Source organism: Crocodylus porosus, unplaced genomic scaffold (genome assembly GCF_001723895.1).
Source record: "Crocodylus porosus isolate Cpor-Errol unplaced genomic scaffold, CroPor_comp1, whole genome shotgun sequence".
Lineage (NCBI taxonomy): Eukaryota > Metazoa > Chordata > Crocodylia > Crocodylidae > Crocodylus > Crocodylus porosus.
The window spans coordinates 31,874,379-31,892,346 of NW_017728914.1; the positions used below are offsets into that span (position 1 = coordinate 31,874,379).

Consider the following 17,968-nt stretch of genomic DNA (forward strand, 5'->3'; position numbering starts at 1 on the left):
GAAACCTGCCTGAAGGGGATTAGCCTTGGCCTGGCGTCTGAGTCTACTGAAAAGGATGCAATTTAGGGCCCACTGTGATGAAGGGACAGCAATTAGAAACGAGTGACTCACTGAGGTCAGCACCAGGAAATGACTGAGAATCCAGGTTGTCTTTGTGTGGGATATTTGTTGGGAATTTTTGTCTTTGAGCAATTTCCTAGCATGAGTGTGTCCCACACTGTTTTACTTTCACAATTTCTTCAGTAAAAGCAAATAAAATGCATGTGGATTTTAAAGGCAGGCTTTTATCCAGCCTCTTCACCAGCAAAAAATTTGGGCTACAGCCAGGAATTCGCATTTCATTTTCGTTTGATTCTCCCCCAAACCATCCAATCCACCCACACAGAAATCAACAGCTGCCTCTCGCAGAAAGAACTAAGTTAATGAAATCAGACAATATTTCCCTGTGGCAGGACATACACAGCATCACACTGTGCATCCTGACACTTCAAAGCCACTCAGACAAATGTCATTTGTACGAAGCGGTGTTTCCCTGTGGAATGACTGAATTTTGGAGGTGACACAGAAGAGGGGATGAGTTCATTCCTAGCAGAAAACCCCCTTTGCATGGAATACAATCCCTTTATCACCACAAGACCGGTTTCCCTGTGCTGGAGTAGGTTTATTCCTATGAACTGTGGAATTAGCCATAGTCTAACTTGTGGCTTTAAGGCCCGCCTTACCAAACACATTGTTAAAGCCCGCTCGTTCTTGAGCAAATAAGAATTACTGCAAATAAACCACCTGCATGCAGAGAGGACAGCTGAACCAGAGCTACCAGACACTAAGTTAAATTCACCATCTTGGGTGCAGAGGGAACGAAGGCAGTAGAGTGCCAGTGTCCCTTCCCCGCATGGCATACACAGCAGAGCCAGGCAAAATGCTGGCAGCTAGCCCTCCCTAGAAGCAAGGTGTCCTAGGGTGCCCCTTGCCATGGAGGAGTCTGGCTTAGCTGGGGTGCAGGCATGGGGAAGGTCTACATTTGAGCAGGAGAGTGCCTCAGAGCACTGCTGATTGATCCAGTTACTCCCACCCCAAGGATACCTCCCACTTCACTTCGGTTAAACCACCCTGCAAGCAAATTAAGGAACAAACTCAGCAGCTGAGACTCCAACCCCAAGGCAATAAGGAGGAAGAACTTCCCAGGAAGCAGGCGGTTCAGTATCAGCTCCTCTGAGCACAAGGCATGATGTCTTCTACAACCTGGCTACACTGCATAATCCACTTCTCCTTCCACTGCTTTCCAGGGTGCCACAGAGACATGCTGCTCCCTTAGCTGGAAGCTGTGCAACACGTACGCAGGTTTGGCATGAAGTGTATTGGCAAATGATTAAGGGCAAGACGGCATGTGAATGAGCAAAGAGCAGGAAGCTCATAGATGGAGGAACCCTTAGCTTCTGCAGTGAGCTGCAGGAACCAGAACAAAAAACCCTCCTGGTATAATGCCCCAGAATAAACCGAATAGCACCCAAAGCTGGAGAGAACAGGGACCCTCTCAGCCCTGCCGCACATCTCCTTTTAGACGGGGCGTGCTGTACCTCAGCTCCACAGCTGTACAGTCCCGACTCTCGAGGGGAAATCCACTACCAGCTTGAGCAGCTCAGATGCCACAGTGATGGGGCTATGCTAGACAGCCAAAGATCTTCCCTACAGCCGGGCAACATCCCACAGAGCCAGGTCTTGCTGGAGCCCATTGACAGTGAAGAAAAATGTCAGGAGGTGAAAAACAAGCTGCTGGTCCCAGTCAATAGCTCTCCCTTCCACAGCGATTCTTTGTACTTTTGGCGCCCACCATGTCAAGAGCACAGTGACCTGGGAAAACAGAGAGCATGGAACAAATCCTGCTTTGTCTGGCAGGCTGGCGCTAACGCATTGCAAGGGCACAGCTGCCGCACTCCTACAATAGCTGGGCAGTGTTCCCATCCACCGTCAACTTGAGAGATGGGTAGAAGAGTCTGGCAAACACCCCTGAGCCGTCCTCTTCAGGCAGTGCAATATGCACTGGCAGGATGTCATCTCCTGGCCCCTTTGCTCAGCTCTTTCTGCTACGCCCTCTCTCTCCCCGAGGCAGGGGGCTAAGCGTGGGATGCTGCCAAAAATGTTTAAAGATGCAGGTAGGGAAAAACTAAGAATGCACATCAACAGCTCTTGCTGTCCCAGGTTAAGCTCTTAATGCCAGATTTCTGCTCTGTGCCAACGTGCTTTCAGAAGGCACGGCACATTCAGCATGCACTCGAACATGAGCAGCCCACGTGCTCGTTCCAACACACTGAGGATCTGCAAGGCAAAGCAGGCTTTCAATGAAAGTTTTCAAGTTACGAATCCCTGATGCTCAGCTGTGAAAATCTATGCTGTGATTTTTTTTTAACCTTTCGTTCCACTTTTGACGTTCAGGAAAGAACAAAGCGAAACACGAAACCGCAAACTCAACAGATCAAGCAAGTTGCTCTTGGATTTTTGAGGATTTTGTTATTTGTTAAACTGTTCCCAGCATTCACTTTTCAGAATACATCACTGCATAATAGTCACTACTGTACAGCCAGAGCAAAGGGGCCTAAGTCCTGCTCCGCTTACTCACGTGAGTCATCACAGAGATGTGAGACCATTCACGTGAAGAAGGCAAATGAGATTGAAGTATGATGCAATGATACTAAAACAGAGAGGCAAGGACTGCTGATGACAGGGTTATATTTCTATATGACAGGATCATCTTGGCCAACCCTGTCTGATGCAGGCAGAGCAGCCAGCACTCCCTTCCCCTACAATAGCTCCTCTTCCTCCACCATACCAACACAAGCTCCTCATCTTTACCTTTAAAACCCTTCCTCATTTCAGCTTTCCCTATCTATCAAACCTCTCGTCTTCCAGGGCTTGATCCCTCCCATTTCCCACAGACACCTCAGCCCCTGTTCCCAGGCTGCTCTCCATGTGTTGGCAAACCTGCCTACCAGAACCTGTAAATGCAGTACCGTTCCTCTTAAATCCTTCCCAGCAGCCTGCCTCTGCCCTGATGACTGCAAAACTGACACCGCTTAAGCAGGTGATGACTGCTTGCATGCCAAACCCTCTTTCTTGTATTGTGGCCTCACTCCCCAGCTACAACCCCACCTGGCTTGTTTCAGCCACCTGCTGCATCCCACCTGACCCCTCGCTCCCCAGGGCCAGGCCCTGCTTCTTGGCTCCTTCTCTGTACTACCTGCCTTCTGCCACTGCCACAAAAAGAGGTGCTGGAGCACACCCCCACTCGGCCCCTCTGTTGACAGGGCATACCCTCATGCCCAAGAGTTGCCAGCTGTCAGGCGGGCTGTAGTTGCCAACACCAGAGACCACTGTCTTGGCATCTGTCTACACTTTCTGGGGTCTTCCTGCGGCAGCAGAAGGTGGATGGAAAAATGGGGTTCTGCTTTATGATTTCCTGTGTAGGAAGCCCCCAGTCCTAGGACAGGAGGATGGAATGGACACATGGGATTAATTACCCAATTTACCCCCAACTCATGCATGGTCCCACACAGTCCAAGTCTTGCAGCTCTAATCTGCACCATGTTTGGACCAGCCGCTTGTTTACGTGTGGCGAAGAACCAGGTGCTGAACGTGGCTGTGAGCAGAGTCCAGCTCAACTGGCATTTAAGTGACCCATCCTTAAATGCTCAGAGAAAAACAATGGAGCTCGGAGAAAAACAATGTGGTTATTGAAGCTATTTCAGTTGAGTGCTCTGGCACGTCTTATTCTTGGTGCCAGGGCAAAGCAGAATTTCTAGATTTAAATTAGAGAATAGATGTAGGAAACATCACCCCCTGCCCTCTTTTGTTTGGTAAATTTGGAAGGACTGACTGAATTTGGAAGGAAAAAAATATAAATATGGTTCAATTTGGAAATCAGTATTTTTCTGTGGCTCCAAGAGGTACGTCTGCTAACTAAAACTGGAAAAAAAAGGTCACATTTTCCACGCGCAGCAGTCACTTTTATGGACTTTCACCTGTTGCAGCCAGTCTCCTGAATTCAGGGATGGTCCTAACTCAGTGGCAAGAAAATTAAACAAATGATCAGGGAGCTGGCTTATAATAAGGTACAAAATCTTCAAATCCTGGAGTTTGAAGAATGTGCTATGCATCTATTCCCAGCAATGATTAGCCACTAAACCTTAGCATAAATACTTGTTCAGCTAATACAGAAGAAACAGAATAACATGGGTTTCTCCTCATGTAATAGATGCCTGTCAATATACCAACCTCCTTGTCCTTGGTTTTAAACAGTGAAGCAGTTATAGTTACAGATGTGACAGAGATGGGCAACTTCCACAGGAAACAAGCTCAGGTAAAACAGCAGCAGGCTCGAGTCTGAGCAGTCGTCACAAAAACAACAGATTGCAGAAGCCCTGCACAATGACAGGCTCTAGCTGAACGATATGAGAGTTTGTTAAAGGAATTTCTTTGCGCCTCACTAACATGCAATTCATCACCTCCTTCCACAGCAGGGGATTTTCAAAACCACTCCACGTATTCCTCTTGCAGCAGAGGCAGCCTGGGGACCAGGTTCTCACCCCAGCTCCTTACAAAACCCACTTGACTACTAAGGCCAGGGGTCTCGCATCAGATTTACTCTTGTTCAAGATTAGATTCTGGGTTAGTTTTCCTAGTGAACTAAAATTCAGCACCTCATTGTGTTTGGGTATGCAACATCTACTTTATCTTGGCTTTGCTGTGCCCAGGAAACTGTGCCTCCTTGTCACTGTCATTGCCCAGTGCTGCCAAATCTCATCACCGCAGGGACACCACAACACTGATTTCAGTGGCATCTTCTCCCTGCAAAAGTGATGACTCCTAGGAGGCCAAACCCTCAAGGTGGCCCTGTGTCCTCAGACATTTCCTGGGCTGTTACAGCTGCAGCAACACTACAACTCTGTAGTTCAAGTCAGTAATTACGCCTTCAGGCATCGCCTTCACGAAGAAGATGATTGGCATAGTTAGAGCAGGACAGCCATTCCACTACCGACATGCCAGTGCCAGCATGGAAAACTCTGCATGGAAATTTTGTTCCAGAATAAAAGCGACTTTATTCCAGAATAATTACTCTGCTTCAAAGCCAGTCTGTTTCCCCATGCAGAGGAGCCCCATGTGGATTTTCAAGGGGTAGAGAGATGCATGCAACAATAAAGTCCCTCCTTTCTGGGCAGGAGTTCAGGAAAAAATGCATGGAGTGGTTCAGATTCACTTAAGCGCCGTTTTTCAGTTCTAGTGGTGCACTGACTTTGTGCTGGTGCTGCAATGGGCCGAGGCAGTTCACCTGAAGTGGCACACATCTTGGCTACACCAGCGTTTTAACTCTCAGCTTTAAATTTTCCTCAACCACATAGAAATACATGAATCTGTCCAAGATGGTGGACCTACCTTCTCCCTGTTGCTGTGTGCAGTGAGGGATCGATGGGCAGCCCCTCGCAACGCAGTTCTGTAGTTATAGAAATTCCCGGTAGGGTCCATCTGATGCTAGACACAAAACGAGACAATTTCTATGTATTAGATCAGAAAACACTTGGATTCTTTTTTATCTTGTCAGGATATAAAACTAATTTTTAACACAGAAGACGTCAATATGATAGGAATCTGGGAATGCCCAACTCATCCTCATTTTCTTTTCAAGAAGTTTGGTTTGAAGCTTATTTATCAAGGTGTTAAGACATAATAGTGAGGTTCACAGGTATTACTGTAATACAAGAGGACTCATTCACACCCCCCAAATCCCATCAGTCTTCTCAATATAAAACCCAAGTGAGATTCTTGGATGACAATCTTGAGGTCCTTGTCAGGAGCCTGGCCTACATCCTCAGAACACAAATAATGACACCCAACATCCTCAGTGTTGGCTACTGATCTCTTTGTATCAATCTAGGTGGTTTGTATCGTCAGTGTTTAAATGAAATCTTATTACAAATTCATTTGAAGAACTAGAATAATGTTGTATACTGGGAAAATATCACAGCATTACTGCCAATATGCTGTAGATATCAAGCCAAACTCTTGCTAAAAAAGGCACTGTAATCACGGCTTATATAAGGCCAAATTCTGGCTGGCATCAGGATGGATCATCTGCAAGAGCGTACAGTTGTGTCCTAATAAAACAGCACCTTATGTCAGCTAAGCGGTCCAGGGTGCCTTTCTTACTCCTCTTTGATGTGGAGGAGTTTGCTGGGGAGCAGTACCCCGTGCACCATGGCAATGCTTGTGCACCACTGAAATCAGTGGGAGGTTTTACCATTGGCTTGTTTAGAAAAGCATCAGGCTTCATCAGTCCCCTGTAAGGGATTTAATGCAAAACATGCCCGTGTTTTGACAAACTCCATCCAAGCCACACAACGCTGTCATCTGATGAGTGCCCTGTGCAGGAATGACTCGGGCCTCTCTTTTCCTGTAGTAGTACAACTGGGGTGTTTCAATTCCTCAGGGCCAGGACAGCGGCTTTTTGTACAAGTGCATCACCAGCCAGAACTTCACTCCTGGTCTATAAAGAGCTTCCGCTTCATAAATCATGCAAGAACATGTTTGCTGTGAACATTCAACAACCATCAAGTCCAAAAACAAACAGGAATAGTGAAACTTCTCTTTTTTTTTTACCTCAAGAATGAAAAATTTAGCTGTTTTCACTTTTGACCAGGTCTTCTTTAGCCTTGAAACTGGGCTCATGTTCATCCCAGCTATGAGGAAGGAAGGAGAGAGTTAAGAGTCAGGTGCTCTTTTCACATCCACTGTATGAAGCCAAAATAGCCACATCGAAGTATTTACTTACAGATGATTGCCATGAGGGAATTGAAGTTCCCGATGTTAAAGCACTCTCGGGCGACGTCAATGAAAAACTCTATGACTTGTGCTCGCTGCTTCTTTTTTGCAGGCTGAAAACCATGGAAACAAAATAGGGTAAGGGAAGCACACACAAAATACTACTTGTGCCCTGCTTGGGGAAAACGACATTTCCAGCTCACTCAGCAGATTCTAGAAAGCCCCAACCACTTCCTAATCCTGTTGAGACTAATGGACATTTTTGCCTTCCAGTCTCCAGCATCGAAGCTTTCTCTGCAGATGGTGACAAAAGCTGCTGCATGTTAAGGCACACTCAACCACTGCGCTAGGACTGAGATAGAGCGCCAGACTCCAGAAGATTTTTGACTACAGGGAGAGTCTTTCCAAATGGCTCTAAAGCCATCAAATATATACAAAAATACCCAATGCCATGGGTGAACTCTTGACCACACTGAAGTCAATAAAAATGTTACCACAGACTTCACTGAGGCCAGGGCTTCATCCCTTACATGACATCATCATACATTTAAAAAAACTGTTTCCTGCAAAGGGAAATGTATTGCCAATAGAAATCTCCAAAGTAACCACTCAGGGCAGTGAATTTCTTCCTTAATGCACAGCTGCAGTATGGCACCAATCAAAGGGATAGAAGCTTCCCCAAAATATATGCTTGCTTATGCTTACTGCTTCCTTCACTCTCCTCTATCCAAGTTTTATGCCACAGCCATCGTGACCTGAGCACCTGCATCTGCCTCCACATAGGACAACATCCCAGCATGAGCCAGTCAACCACATTCTCATCTGGTGTGGCCTTTCTTTGGCTACTTTTAGTAGCGTGCTCCCCTGAATCATTTGGGTGGCAGCTGCAGTTTATAACTGCATGAACTCAGACCCCCATGTTCTTTTCAGATGGGTCACCAAACCACCACCAAATGGCTACAATATGGAGTCATTAGCAAACTTGAGCAGACTTTATTGAGCAAACTTGAGCAGACTATAGCAAACTTGAGCAGTCATTAGCAAACTTGAGCGTAGGAACTTAGAGATTCCATATCCACTTACTGTTCCTAGTCTTCGTATTACATTTTTAAAGCAGGTAAAACATTTCTTACATTTACAGAATCCAAACATATCTAGATGTAGAGACATGAGCAACATGTCTAAGAGCCCTATGATGGGTGCCAACAGGGACATAATGACAACAGCGAGTCTTGGAGCTTAGGGCACTTTCATACTGCCCCTGGTCATTTGGGATGAGGTTGATCTGAGATGCATCATAGAGGCGGAAGAAGAAAGGTGTTAGCAGATGTCCCCGTGGGATCTTCACAGACAGTGAGTGTGATGGAAGGAGATGCAACAGGAATGGCCAAAGGCCTGGAAGACAAACCCAGTGAAGACAGGTTCACACAAGCTGAGATTACAGGGAAGGGTGCCTGGTCCACAGATCTACGGGCAGAAGGGGGATCTCGGAGGGTATGAATAGAGCAGACCTGAAACCAGGCTAGGAGGAAATAGGAGGTTTAGTAAAGTGGAGTGCAGGAGGGGATCCGGGACACAAGGCAGAACATTCAACGAGGCGTGAGGTGAAGGGAGAAGGGAGACAGGCCAGTATTCAGCCTAACTGGAAAGGTCAAAGACGTGGAGGGGGGGTGTTTAAGAACGAAGGACACTAGGCTGTGCTTGTATCGAGTGGGGAATGAGCCGAAAGAGAAGAGAGAGGAGTCCAGGTAGAGGGGTGAGAGCAGAGGGAATTCAAACAAGGCGAGTGGCATGGAGGAGGAAATAGGGCTGGAGTGGGAAGGGCTGAAGGCTGAGAGAGATGGCATGGGGAAGGGACAAGGCAAGTTTGGAGCAGCCCTCATTTCTCTTACCTCCCTGAGCTACCTGCTTTCATAGTTTTTAGTTTATGGCAAAGGAGAGATGGGAGCAGGCCCATTTGGACTTGAGGAATGGATTCACAGCATTGGGAAGACCGATAGTACAAGGATCCCTCTACTTCTAATTCTCCACTGTAATATTCTGGAGAGGAAAAATAAACCCCCAGACTGACTCATCCAATAAGATTATTTCCCCCAGCAGAGCCCATCATTTCACAGCTCCCTGCTCTGCACAGTCTGCAGCAATAAAATGCGGCTTCCCCCCTAAAGCTCAGTTTGGTAATGTTTGTCATTTCCCGTCGTGTACCTATGAGGATAATATCATTAAAACCTATGTAAGAGATTTAGTTGGGTCATGAAAATTATATCTCAAGGTTTGTTTATTAATGTCCCGTCTCTCACTGGCACATCAATCACGTTTCACTTACCATGCAAATTTCTGTTGCTACCAGATAGCAGAGTCTATTGAACCATTTCACATAGGCCTCTAGGTTACTAGTCTTCTTCTGCTCACTGAAACAAGTCTGAGAGAAAAAAACCCCCCAACAGAGAATGTCATATCAGTGTATTTCACAGAGGTGTGTCAGCTTTAAGATACGTGCTACCAAAGGGCGATTATTTTTCATATAATTTTGTCACAAATCCCCCCTTCTCACACGCACAGTGGACTTTGCATTACGGATGAAGTTACAGATGTCAGTGGGTGAGTAGGTGGGGTCTGACTCTGTCTGTCAGTTTATACAAGTCAAAGCAGCGTATGAAGAACAGCCCCGTTTTGCCTACAGCAAATGTTCACCAGTGCAATTTATGTTGATCTTTGTTCCCTGGAATATTAACAGCCTGATTGACTACTGCAATATTCAAAGAGCAACAATATGCATGGAAATACAAGACAAGCACAATATTCCCTAACACATTCAGTGCATCTCTTTGACTCAATGACTTACTGTAGTTTAGCAGAAGCGATTGCCCATGGCATTCTCCTGGATGAAAGAATTGCTAATGTGGTTAAGAAAAAGGATGGCAACTACAACAGAAGGCAGTTGCACTTGCTTCTTTTTGGAAAAATAGATTGTTTCTTTCTTTCCTTTGGGATAGTATTTTCCTGGCTGACCTGATTCTGTCTCATAGGTTGCTTTGAAACAGGTCACTCAGATACAAGGCAAACTTCAGTGACAAGATGTCTTACAATAAATCCCTTCCCGGGGTTTGACAGCGCAGGGTAATAGGTGTGGGGACAGATTGTTGACTGGTATCAGTGATCATCACAGCTCCATTGACTTCAGTGGAGTTAGTTTACCTGAGCTGAGAAGGTGTCCCTGGGGTTTCCACAATTCAAACCTCCTTTAAAAGTTCCAACTTTGATGAATCTTGAGGACCTCCAATTTAGGGCTTGTGGCTATCTGCTTCCCTAATATATTTACACATCTATTAGCATCCACTAGAGGGAATCAGTGATACTGAATTTTCATTTTATTAAAAGGTGATAATTTCCCATCCCAGTGAAACCTTAGGCAAATATCATTAAGAGAGTAAACAGGCAGAGCTTATCTACGGGAAAATAAATCATGATACCATGTAAGCTGAGCAACTATCTAAGGCTCAAGAGGCGTAAGCCTAGAGAAATGCTGATTTACAGCTGTGGATGGGTAAGGTTTTATAGAAGCAAAAAGTGCATTGCTGTTAGCATTGCAAAGAATTTCTGCAGAATAAATCTCTTTGTTTTAAAAGAAGATTATAAACAGCAAATCAACAGAAGAAAAAAAAATGAAAAGCCATCTTTTAAAAGAGAAATCCCCAGTCAGTCAGTGGCAGAAGCCTGTAAAAACTGCTTACACACATTGCTTTTACTTCTGTGGTCACCGTAACAAGTCTCTGAAAAATTGGGCCCTTTGTCGAGAACCCTCTGAGCATACCCACCTCTGGGCTAGGAACAAATCACATCAGGCAGCTTCGCAACAAATCGCATATTTTAATTTTAAAACAACATTTTGCTGAACATGGCTGCTAATCAAAGTGTTGTTGTTAATTAATTATAAGAAGTCAATGAGAACATATTTACGGTTTGGGGACAGGTGTACCCCCTCAGCGTTTGTAACTCAATGCTGTTACCTTGGTGCATGGCTGGGTCAATACCTATACTGGTGTAAACTGCACCATTGGTGTGGGATCAGGAGCAGACGGCTGTATGCGGTATGGGGCTCTTCCTAGGCTTCACCTTTAGCAAGCAGCTATGCAGGAGGGAAAAGGACAGATGGGCAATATGGTTCTCTGCTGGACCCCACAGACTACCGGAGCTGGTGTATCTTAGAGCTGTTCCGGGTGCATCTACACAAGATGTTTAATGTGGAGCTGCCTAATTAGCTGTGCAGTTAACATCTTAGTGTTTACACATGCTGCCCTATTAGGCCACAATAAATTAATAAACTCTGCCGCAGGTTAGTACTTGTACATACAACTACTATCCTGCTGTGGAGTTTTTTTAGTGAGCAGCAACGCACGTGTACACGCTAACTTGGCTGGCTGGGGCACAGGGGTGCTTCAGGGCAGGGTGTACCTGCTGGTTAGCCCCACACTGGAGCCCCCTCATGCCCCAGCCGGCCCCTCTGCATCACAGTGAGCAGAGTCGGAGTAGTCCTGGGCTGGCAGGCTGACCCCCAGGGCCCCCTGCCAACTGGAGCTGCTCTGACCTGGCTCAACTTGCGGTCCCAAGCACATGTTCAAATGCAGCGCCCAGGAGCAATGGACTCCAGCACAAAACGCACTGTATCAGTGTTTAAAGAAGTGTTTAAAGAGCATGTATCACAATGGCCGCTATGCTCCTGTCTTAGGTTGAAACATCTCTGATTTACTGTGACCTCTGGAGTCAACATCCTTGGGTTTCCCACCTCTGCCATTACTCTCACACTCTCTCTAGTCTTTATTCTGGAATCGCTCCTGCCCTCTGTACCTGATGTTGCTTTGGATTTGCTTCTCATCCTTAACTACTCTTTGTATCTTGCTGTTCTTCCACAGGCTTTCTGTTTCAATTTGGTGGCTCTAATGCAGGAAAAAGGTAGGTTGCTGATATCTTAGTTTGTATTTTGGTCACAGTCTCCCAACTCTTTGGCAATCCCCTAAAGCAGAGAGCAGAATGGCCAGCCCCTAGGGAGGAACCTGCTGACCTTAGACTTGCGCTGGGATTTTCAGTGGTGCCTAAAGAAAGTTCGGTGTTCAGATGCTGTCCACACATTGACACCCTCAAATGAAGCTTGCACCTAGCTCCTCTAGCTTTGCAAATCCCACTCTCCTACACTCTACCTATGGACAAACTGTGCTTCAAGTCATCCATGGAGTCAACAGGAGCAGTGCCTGCAGAATGACTGAAGGATTTAGTCCATAACAGCAACTGATTTTGAGATTCTGAGAACCATATCTGAAAAGATGGGAGGCCAAATTCAGCCCTGCACTAGGCATGGGACTTTCTTCCCATCCTTCTTAGTCTATGCTGGTACTTCCACTGGGTAAGGGGCTGGTTCAGCTCAACTTCTCAGTTGGGCTCGGCAAAACAAACAGCCCTGCTGGGGGAGGCAGAAAATGCTAAAACAAGCAGCAGCCCTACAAAGTAAAAAAGAGTTGGTCTTTAGCTACCCCTAATGTTTAGGGCCTGAACCAGGAAATGCCGAGCACCTGGACTCCCACTGTAATCCATGGAGGTTGAGGGACTTGACAGAAAGGCAATGTGCTGTCATGAATTATGAACAGAAACTGCCCCTCAGAAGATTAATATCAGGCCTAAATTCCACCCCGCCACCCCCCACTCCAGCGGCACAACTCCCAGAAAGGCTGGAAAATTAGAAAAGTTAGCAAGAACAGGAAAGACCCTCCCCTTGCTCCCCACCTTGCCCCAAGGGTCTGGAATAAAGTATGACTAGCTCCAGGTTTGCCTTTGTTATCCAACCTCATTTAGATAACAGAAGTTATTTTCCCAACAAGCAAAAGCCTTTCCCATTAAAACAGTCTCTAAGCTCCTTGTAAGCCCAAGGCAGCACCTTCCTCAGTATATATACATATTTTTGCAGGGCTCTTTTACTTGCAGCACATGGAGCTCTCAGAGAGCTCCAACAACCCTTCAACATCAAAGCTCTTTTACAAAGGATGCTATTAGTGCTCATGGGCTTTGAAGCCATGGCTTTGTCCCAATAAAACCAGATGAAAGCCAGGGGAATTTTGCAGTGAAAGCGAAAGGGGGCCACGCTCCCCCACTTTTATTTGTCTATATTGTTTCTGCATCAGAAACTATTACAATGCACAGGCTCTGGCCAACAGATTTTCTCTTGCTCTTTCCAGTGTCAAAGACGGTAATGCTTATGAATTCAGTAGGAAGGACACATCCTCAGGGCAGGATTTGCTCTCATCTCTGTTTGGGGGGAATATATAAAAAGAATTCAGAATGTGTTGCGACATCACTCCTGTTGAGGCTTTGCACCCGTTGAGGCTTTGCACCCAAGCTGACGGGAGCCAGCAGGAAGACTCCCATTGGCTGGATGGGCTTTGGGCCTAGTTCTAAGGTCCTGATCCCATTTAGGAGCCTTAGAAATTAAAGGTGTTATGTAATGGGAAGCTACAGATGATTTACACACTGATTTGTAACAGGCCCATTCTGGGTCTGGGCACACGTTAGGCAACATTACATACAAAACCTTCATGCCTTCAACATTGCAAACAGATGGTTCTGCACATCCATAAACCAACTGCCCTGATAAGAGGAAACATTACTAGGGGTAACGCGAGGTGGGTCTTCCTCCTCCTCCACACAGCTTTTCATGGCTCAAGCTGAAAGCTAAAATGATGGCGACCTATAGAAGTAGGCACTAGCTATTCCAGGACTCAAGACAGTGAAATAGGATCAGGCCTAGTCACCTAAGAGAACTGGATTTGTCCTCTTGGGGTGGCACAAAGGTAGTCTACACAAAGCCTTTAGTGGGTTCAATGGGTGGCCAGTCTCAGGTGTGAACATTTTCAGCAAGACAGAAATCCAAGGCAATGCCCTGCCAGTGAGAAAGCTCAACCATCAGCTTATCTTCACTGCATGAAAATGTTAGTGCACCCAGCACCTTTGCAATGGCTCTTGTACAACACTCACTGTTAGCTTTGTGCCTCATCTCACTGCAAACATCCATCTAGAAGAAAGCAATTGCAGGAAACATTTGCCACATCCTACCTTGGTCCCATCCAGAGGATCTTTATGCACAAATGCCTGCACAAATTCTTCAGGCCCAATGCGACTCAGCCTTTCCTTTGGAGGGGAAAGAGAGTGAGAATGAAAATGCGCACCTAGACTCCTTATTATCAGCTTTGTCAGATTTTAGAGTTGCTAGTCAAGTTTTTTGTTGTCAGCTTAACCAGGGATTAATGAAATGCTATGCAGGTAGCTTTTCACTCCAACAGAAATCCTCTCAAAGAGAAGGCATCCTGCTCCAGTCGAGAAGGCACCAGGCTGGGGGTCAGGAGACCTGGAGGCTTTTCTTGGCTTTCACCGATCTACTTTATAACCCTGGCCTAGCCACACTCTCTCTCGGTGGGTACGTTCACATGTGCCCCTGACCGTGCAGTTGGTAGCGTGCAGATATTTAGTACTTGCTTTAGCTTGCTGCTACTGTGCAGTAGCGCATCACGTGAGACGTAGCGTCTTGTGTAGGTGTGCCCACTATCTCCATGCCCTGTGTTGTGAACAGGGATAACAGGGTTTGTGGATCTACCAATGAGCAGTGACACGCGAGGGCCCAACAGTATCACTGTCCCAGCCCTGCCTGGGTTGAAAAGGAGTAGTGGTCAGCTGGGCTCCAGGGCTGCTCGCTGTCTGTGCACAGGGGAAGTCTGGTGTTGAAGGTGCAAGTGCTTAGATATCACAAAGTAATGGGCTCAGCTCCCCACTGTCTAAGGGACTAGGATGCCAATTGCTGGTCCCTGAGCACACCTGCAACGTGTTGATCGCCACTGGCTAGCGGGACAGCTACCATATTTTTCCACATCACAAGCAAATCCCAAGAGGAGTTGCATGTTAAAAAGAAACTAGTGTTTGTGATCCTACCCCCGCAGGATCTCAGCTCCATTCCCTGAACAATCAGCTGCCCTGACAGGACACCAGAGGCTGTGAGCTGTAACCTTTAAGGAAAGGTCTGCTTGATATGAGCGGTATGCATTTGGCTGACCTGCACAGTGTTTCTCAAATGAATTTTCATGGTACATGACTCGTCCTCATGCCTTACACAGCTAACAGAGCTTCCCCTTGTACACTGGAGGGAGCTGCTTCCCACTGCACCCAAAACTGCCTCCCTGGGATTTGATGTCTATCAAAGGATCTCAAGTGCACTAGACCATGATGCCTCACTAGAAGTGAGGCACGATAGTTTACAACAGTTTGCATCAGCATCACAATTAAGTTATGCTGGATACTACCAAGGCAAGCGAATCTATTACTTACTGAACAGAGCCCGAGGGGCCATGTTTTGAACTCAGACACTCGTGTAACTCCCACTGACTTCCTCACGTACCCCCAGGGCACAATTTGGTTCAAAAGACAGAAGCAGGAGAGAACATTAGTTATGTGTTTCTGTAAACAAGAGCAATGACTTCTGGTTGCTAGAGGGGGAAATACGATTATGCCGCTGTGGCCTACCAGATAGTGCCCCAAACTGGAAACCTGGGGAGCCACCTTCCGTTCTCAGCTCAGCCTTCGTAGTGACCATGGGCAAGTCACATTGCAGGTCCGTGCCTTAGTTTTCACATCTATAAAATGGGGATAATCCTGAGGATGCAGGATCAAGCACATGGAGATCTGTTGATAAGCAGCAGTACACAGCAGCTGGGTACTACTGTGTGTTATGGGTGGCATTTTCAAGCGGGTATTAAGTTGGGCCCTGAATCCTAATGGCTTTTCAATAGGAAACTGGTATCTAACCCCTTCTGGTGCAGTGGAACAATGCTGGTGGTGAAGTGGAGTGAAGGCCCCAGGTTGCTCCAATGCATTGCAATTTGCAGACTGCAATCCAGTTAGAAGGGGCCTTACTTCTCTTAGGGTGACGCTCTCCCATGGGGTGGGAAAAAACAAACAAGCCCCTGCCACAAAACGCTTCTCTAGTCTGTAATGCTGTTCACTTCAAGCTGTCGAAAGCTCGAAGTCCTAGTCACGTGCTCAGAGAGGCTAAGTGAGCGTACCTCCACCACGGGCTTCCAGCGTGAAAACAGACGGAGCAGGGTAGAGTAGTGGTGTACGCAGGTCACCACATCTTTGCAGTCAAGGACATGTGGTGTCCACGTGCATAGGGGTCGCTGGCTAGGAGAAAAGGCTGATCGCCCCATGCTGGGGAAGACCCCCCCGCTACAGCCACAAGAGAGAGCGAGAGTTAAACACTGGCTTGGGAGCTGACTACATCAAGAGGGGGGAAAACAACCAAGATTTGTGTGCGAGCGCGGCCAGAGCTCACATTTCAGGCCTGTGAAACCACAGACAGAAAAGGATCAAGGCACGGAAACGCCTCCTGCATCAGCCTTGGATGAGAACTGAGAAATTTTCAGTATCAAAAACACAACCAAGAGCAGAAGTCAGCCGTTCCCCATCACCTCCTGTTTGAGGGGCTCTCAGCTTTCTCCAGGTGTGAATGAACTAAACCTTGTGACCCCCGCATCAAGCAAGGAAACACCCTCACTTCACAGATGAACCAGCCAGGGCAGGCAAAGATGCTAAAGGACCTGCCCTGTCAGACCACAACATCGTGGCACCTACCCTGATTCTGTCATTTGCTTTGATCCGCTGAACCATGCCTCCTCCTGCAAAGCTCAGAGTCTCCCAAATAGCGTGTGCATTTTAGTGGTGTTCAACTGCGGCAGGTGCCAGGCCGGTCAAATATTACCTCTGAATGCAGAAGCTGGACGGCAGCTCTACTTACCAATTCCACATGTGTCAGCTGTTGAGCCAGCGTGTAGGGGTCGCTGCAGACACTCAGGATTTCTCTCTGAATTGAGGGGGGTTTACTTTTAAAAGCAACCAGCTTGTCAGAGACAGCCGCGCTGATCTTGACTATGCTGTCCTGCCCAGGGCTAAGGGTTGCAAGCTTCTGATCCAGGGTTTGCAAAAGCTGATTCATCTTTTTCCAATAGGCCTGGAGAAAAACAGAGCTGAGCAGAAGATGAACCTACGCAACCCTCCAGGACTCCACAACGGAGCGTTTGACTGCGCTTTTCTAGTCCAAAACATCCCCAAGCCACCGACAGGTTACCTACCACCTTATTCTTGACACGTTCATTTTGGAATGACTGGCTGACATAATTACAGGTCCACCCTTGGCTCCGCACCACAGAAACCGGCTCCACGCTGCGCCAGCCCAACCCGCGGACCAGCACTAACCGAGCTCTGCCAGGGCCAGACCGAAGAGATTAGGAAGGAGAGATACAGCTCCTCCAGCAAGTTGCTCGACATTTATACTAATGTGCCTTGGAGCTGGTTCTGGTCCCAACTCTTTAATTTTGATTGAGTGGCTGTACATATTAGTGATGTTTGCAATAATGAGCTTGGCCCCTAGTACTTGCACTTCCCTCCATCTGTCTGCCTTGCACCCTGCTGTAGCATGCCGGGGCTTTCAAGCAGCGGGCCCTGCCAGGGGTAAGAGCACTGTGGGGCTGGGACCATTTACTGTACAAGATGCTGGTTTCTGTGAAGTGGAGCCTATCGAGTATCCCAGTCATTGTGGCACGCGCAGGAGGCACCATCATCACCGAGCAGCTGTGGCTGACTTTGGAATTGGATTCCACTTGGTAACGGGAGCAACAAGTCCCAAGGAACAGGCTGAAGTGCTCTTGTCACCTTTCACGATAGGCAGATGCTAATGTCATAAAACTGACAACTGGGAGACGGGGAAAAGGCCTCAGTAAGCAGAGATTTCTATTTAATAAAACCTACCCACAATGCAGGGCAACATTTTAGGGCCCTGTGAATTAATGCTTGGGCCAAATCCACAGCGGTGGCTAAGAAACCTTCAGCAGGTCACGTGCATGGGGTGGCTTGAAGTCTTGCATCCTCTAAGCGGGCAGATCAGTGCTGCACACACGCTCACCTTGCTGAGCTGTGTGTGCGGGGTTTGCTGCCCATGGCACTGTCTGTTTTAGCCAAGCAAGGCAGGGAGTAGATAAGCCACAGTTATTTGGGAATGCTGGTTGCAGCAGGGTGCACTAGCAACTATTCTTCTCAGCACAGGTAGTCTTACTGCTAGCAAAGAGGA

General features: G+C 47.1%; 1 protein-coding gene across 1 annotated transcript in view; it reads right to left on the reverse strand.

The window, feature by feature from the left end:
* Positions 1-17,968, reverse strand: part of RASGEF1C (RasGEF domain family member 1C) — a 35,663-nt gene that overhangs the window by 6,372 nt on the left and 11,323 nt on the right. The window contains exons 4-9 of the mRNA XM_019535173.1: positions 16,640-16,852; positions 13,912-13,986; positions 9,137-9,232; positions 6,821-6,923; positions 6,649-6,728; positions 5,428-5,523 (exon numbers count right to left, since the gene is read on the reverse strand). Coding sequence (XP_019390718.1) covers positions 5,428-5,523; positions 6,649-6,728; positions 6,821-6,923; positions 9,137-9,232; positions 13,912-13,986; positions 16,640-16,852 — 663 coding nt within the window. The remainder of the gene's footprint in view (positions 1-5,427; positions 5,524-6,648; positions 6,729-6,820; positions 6,924-9,136; positions 9,233-13,911; positions 13,987-16,639; positions 16,853-17,968) is intronic.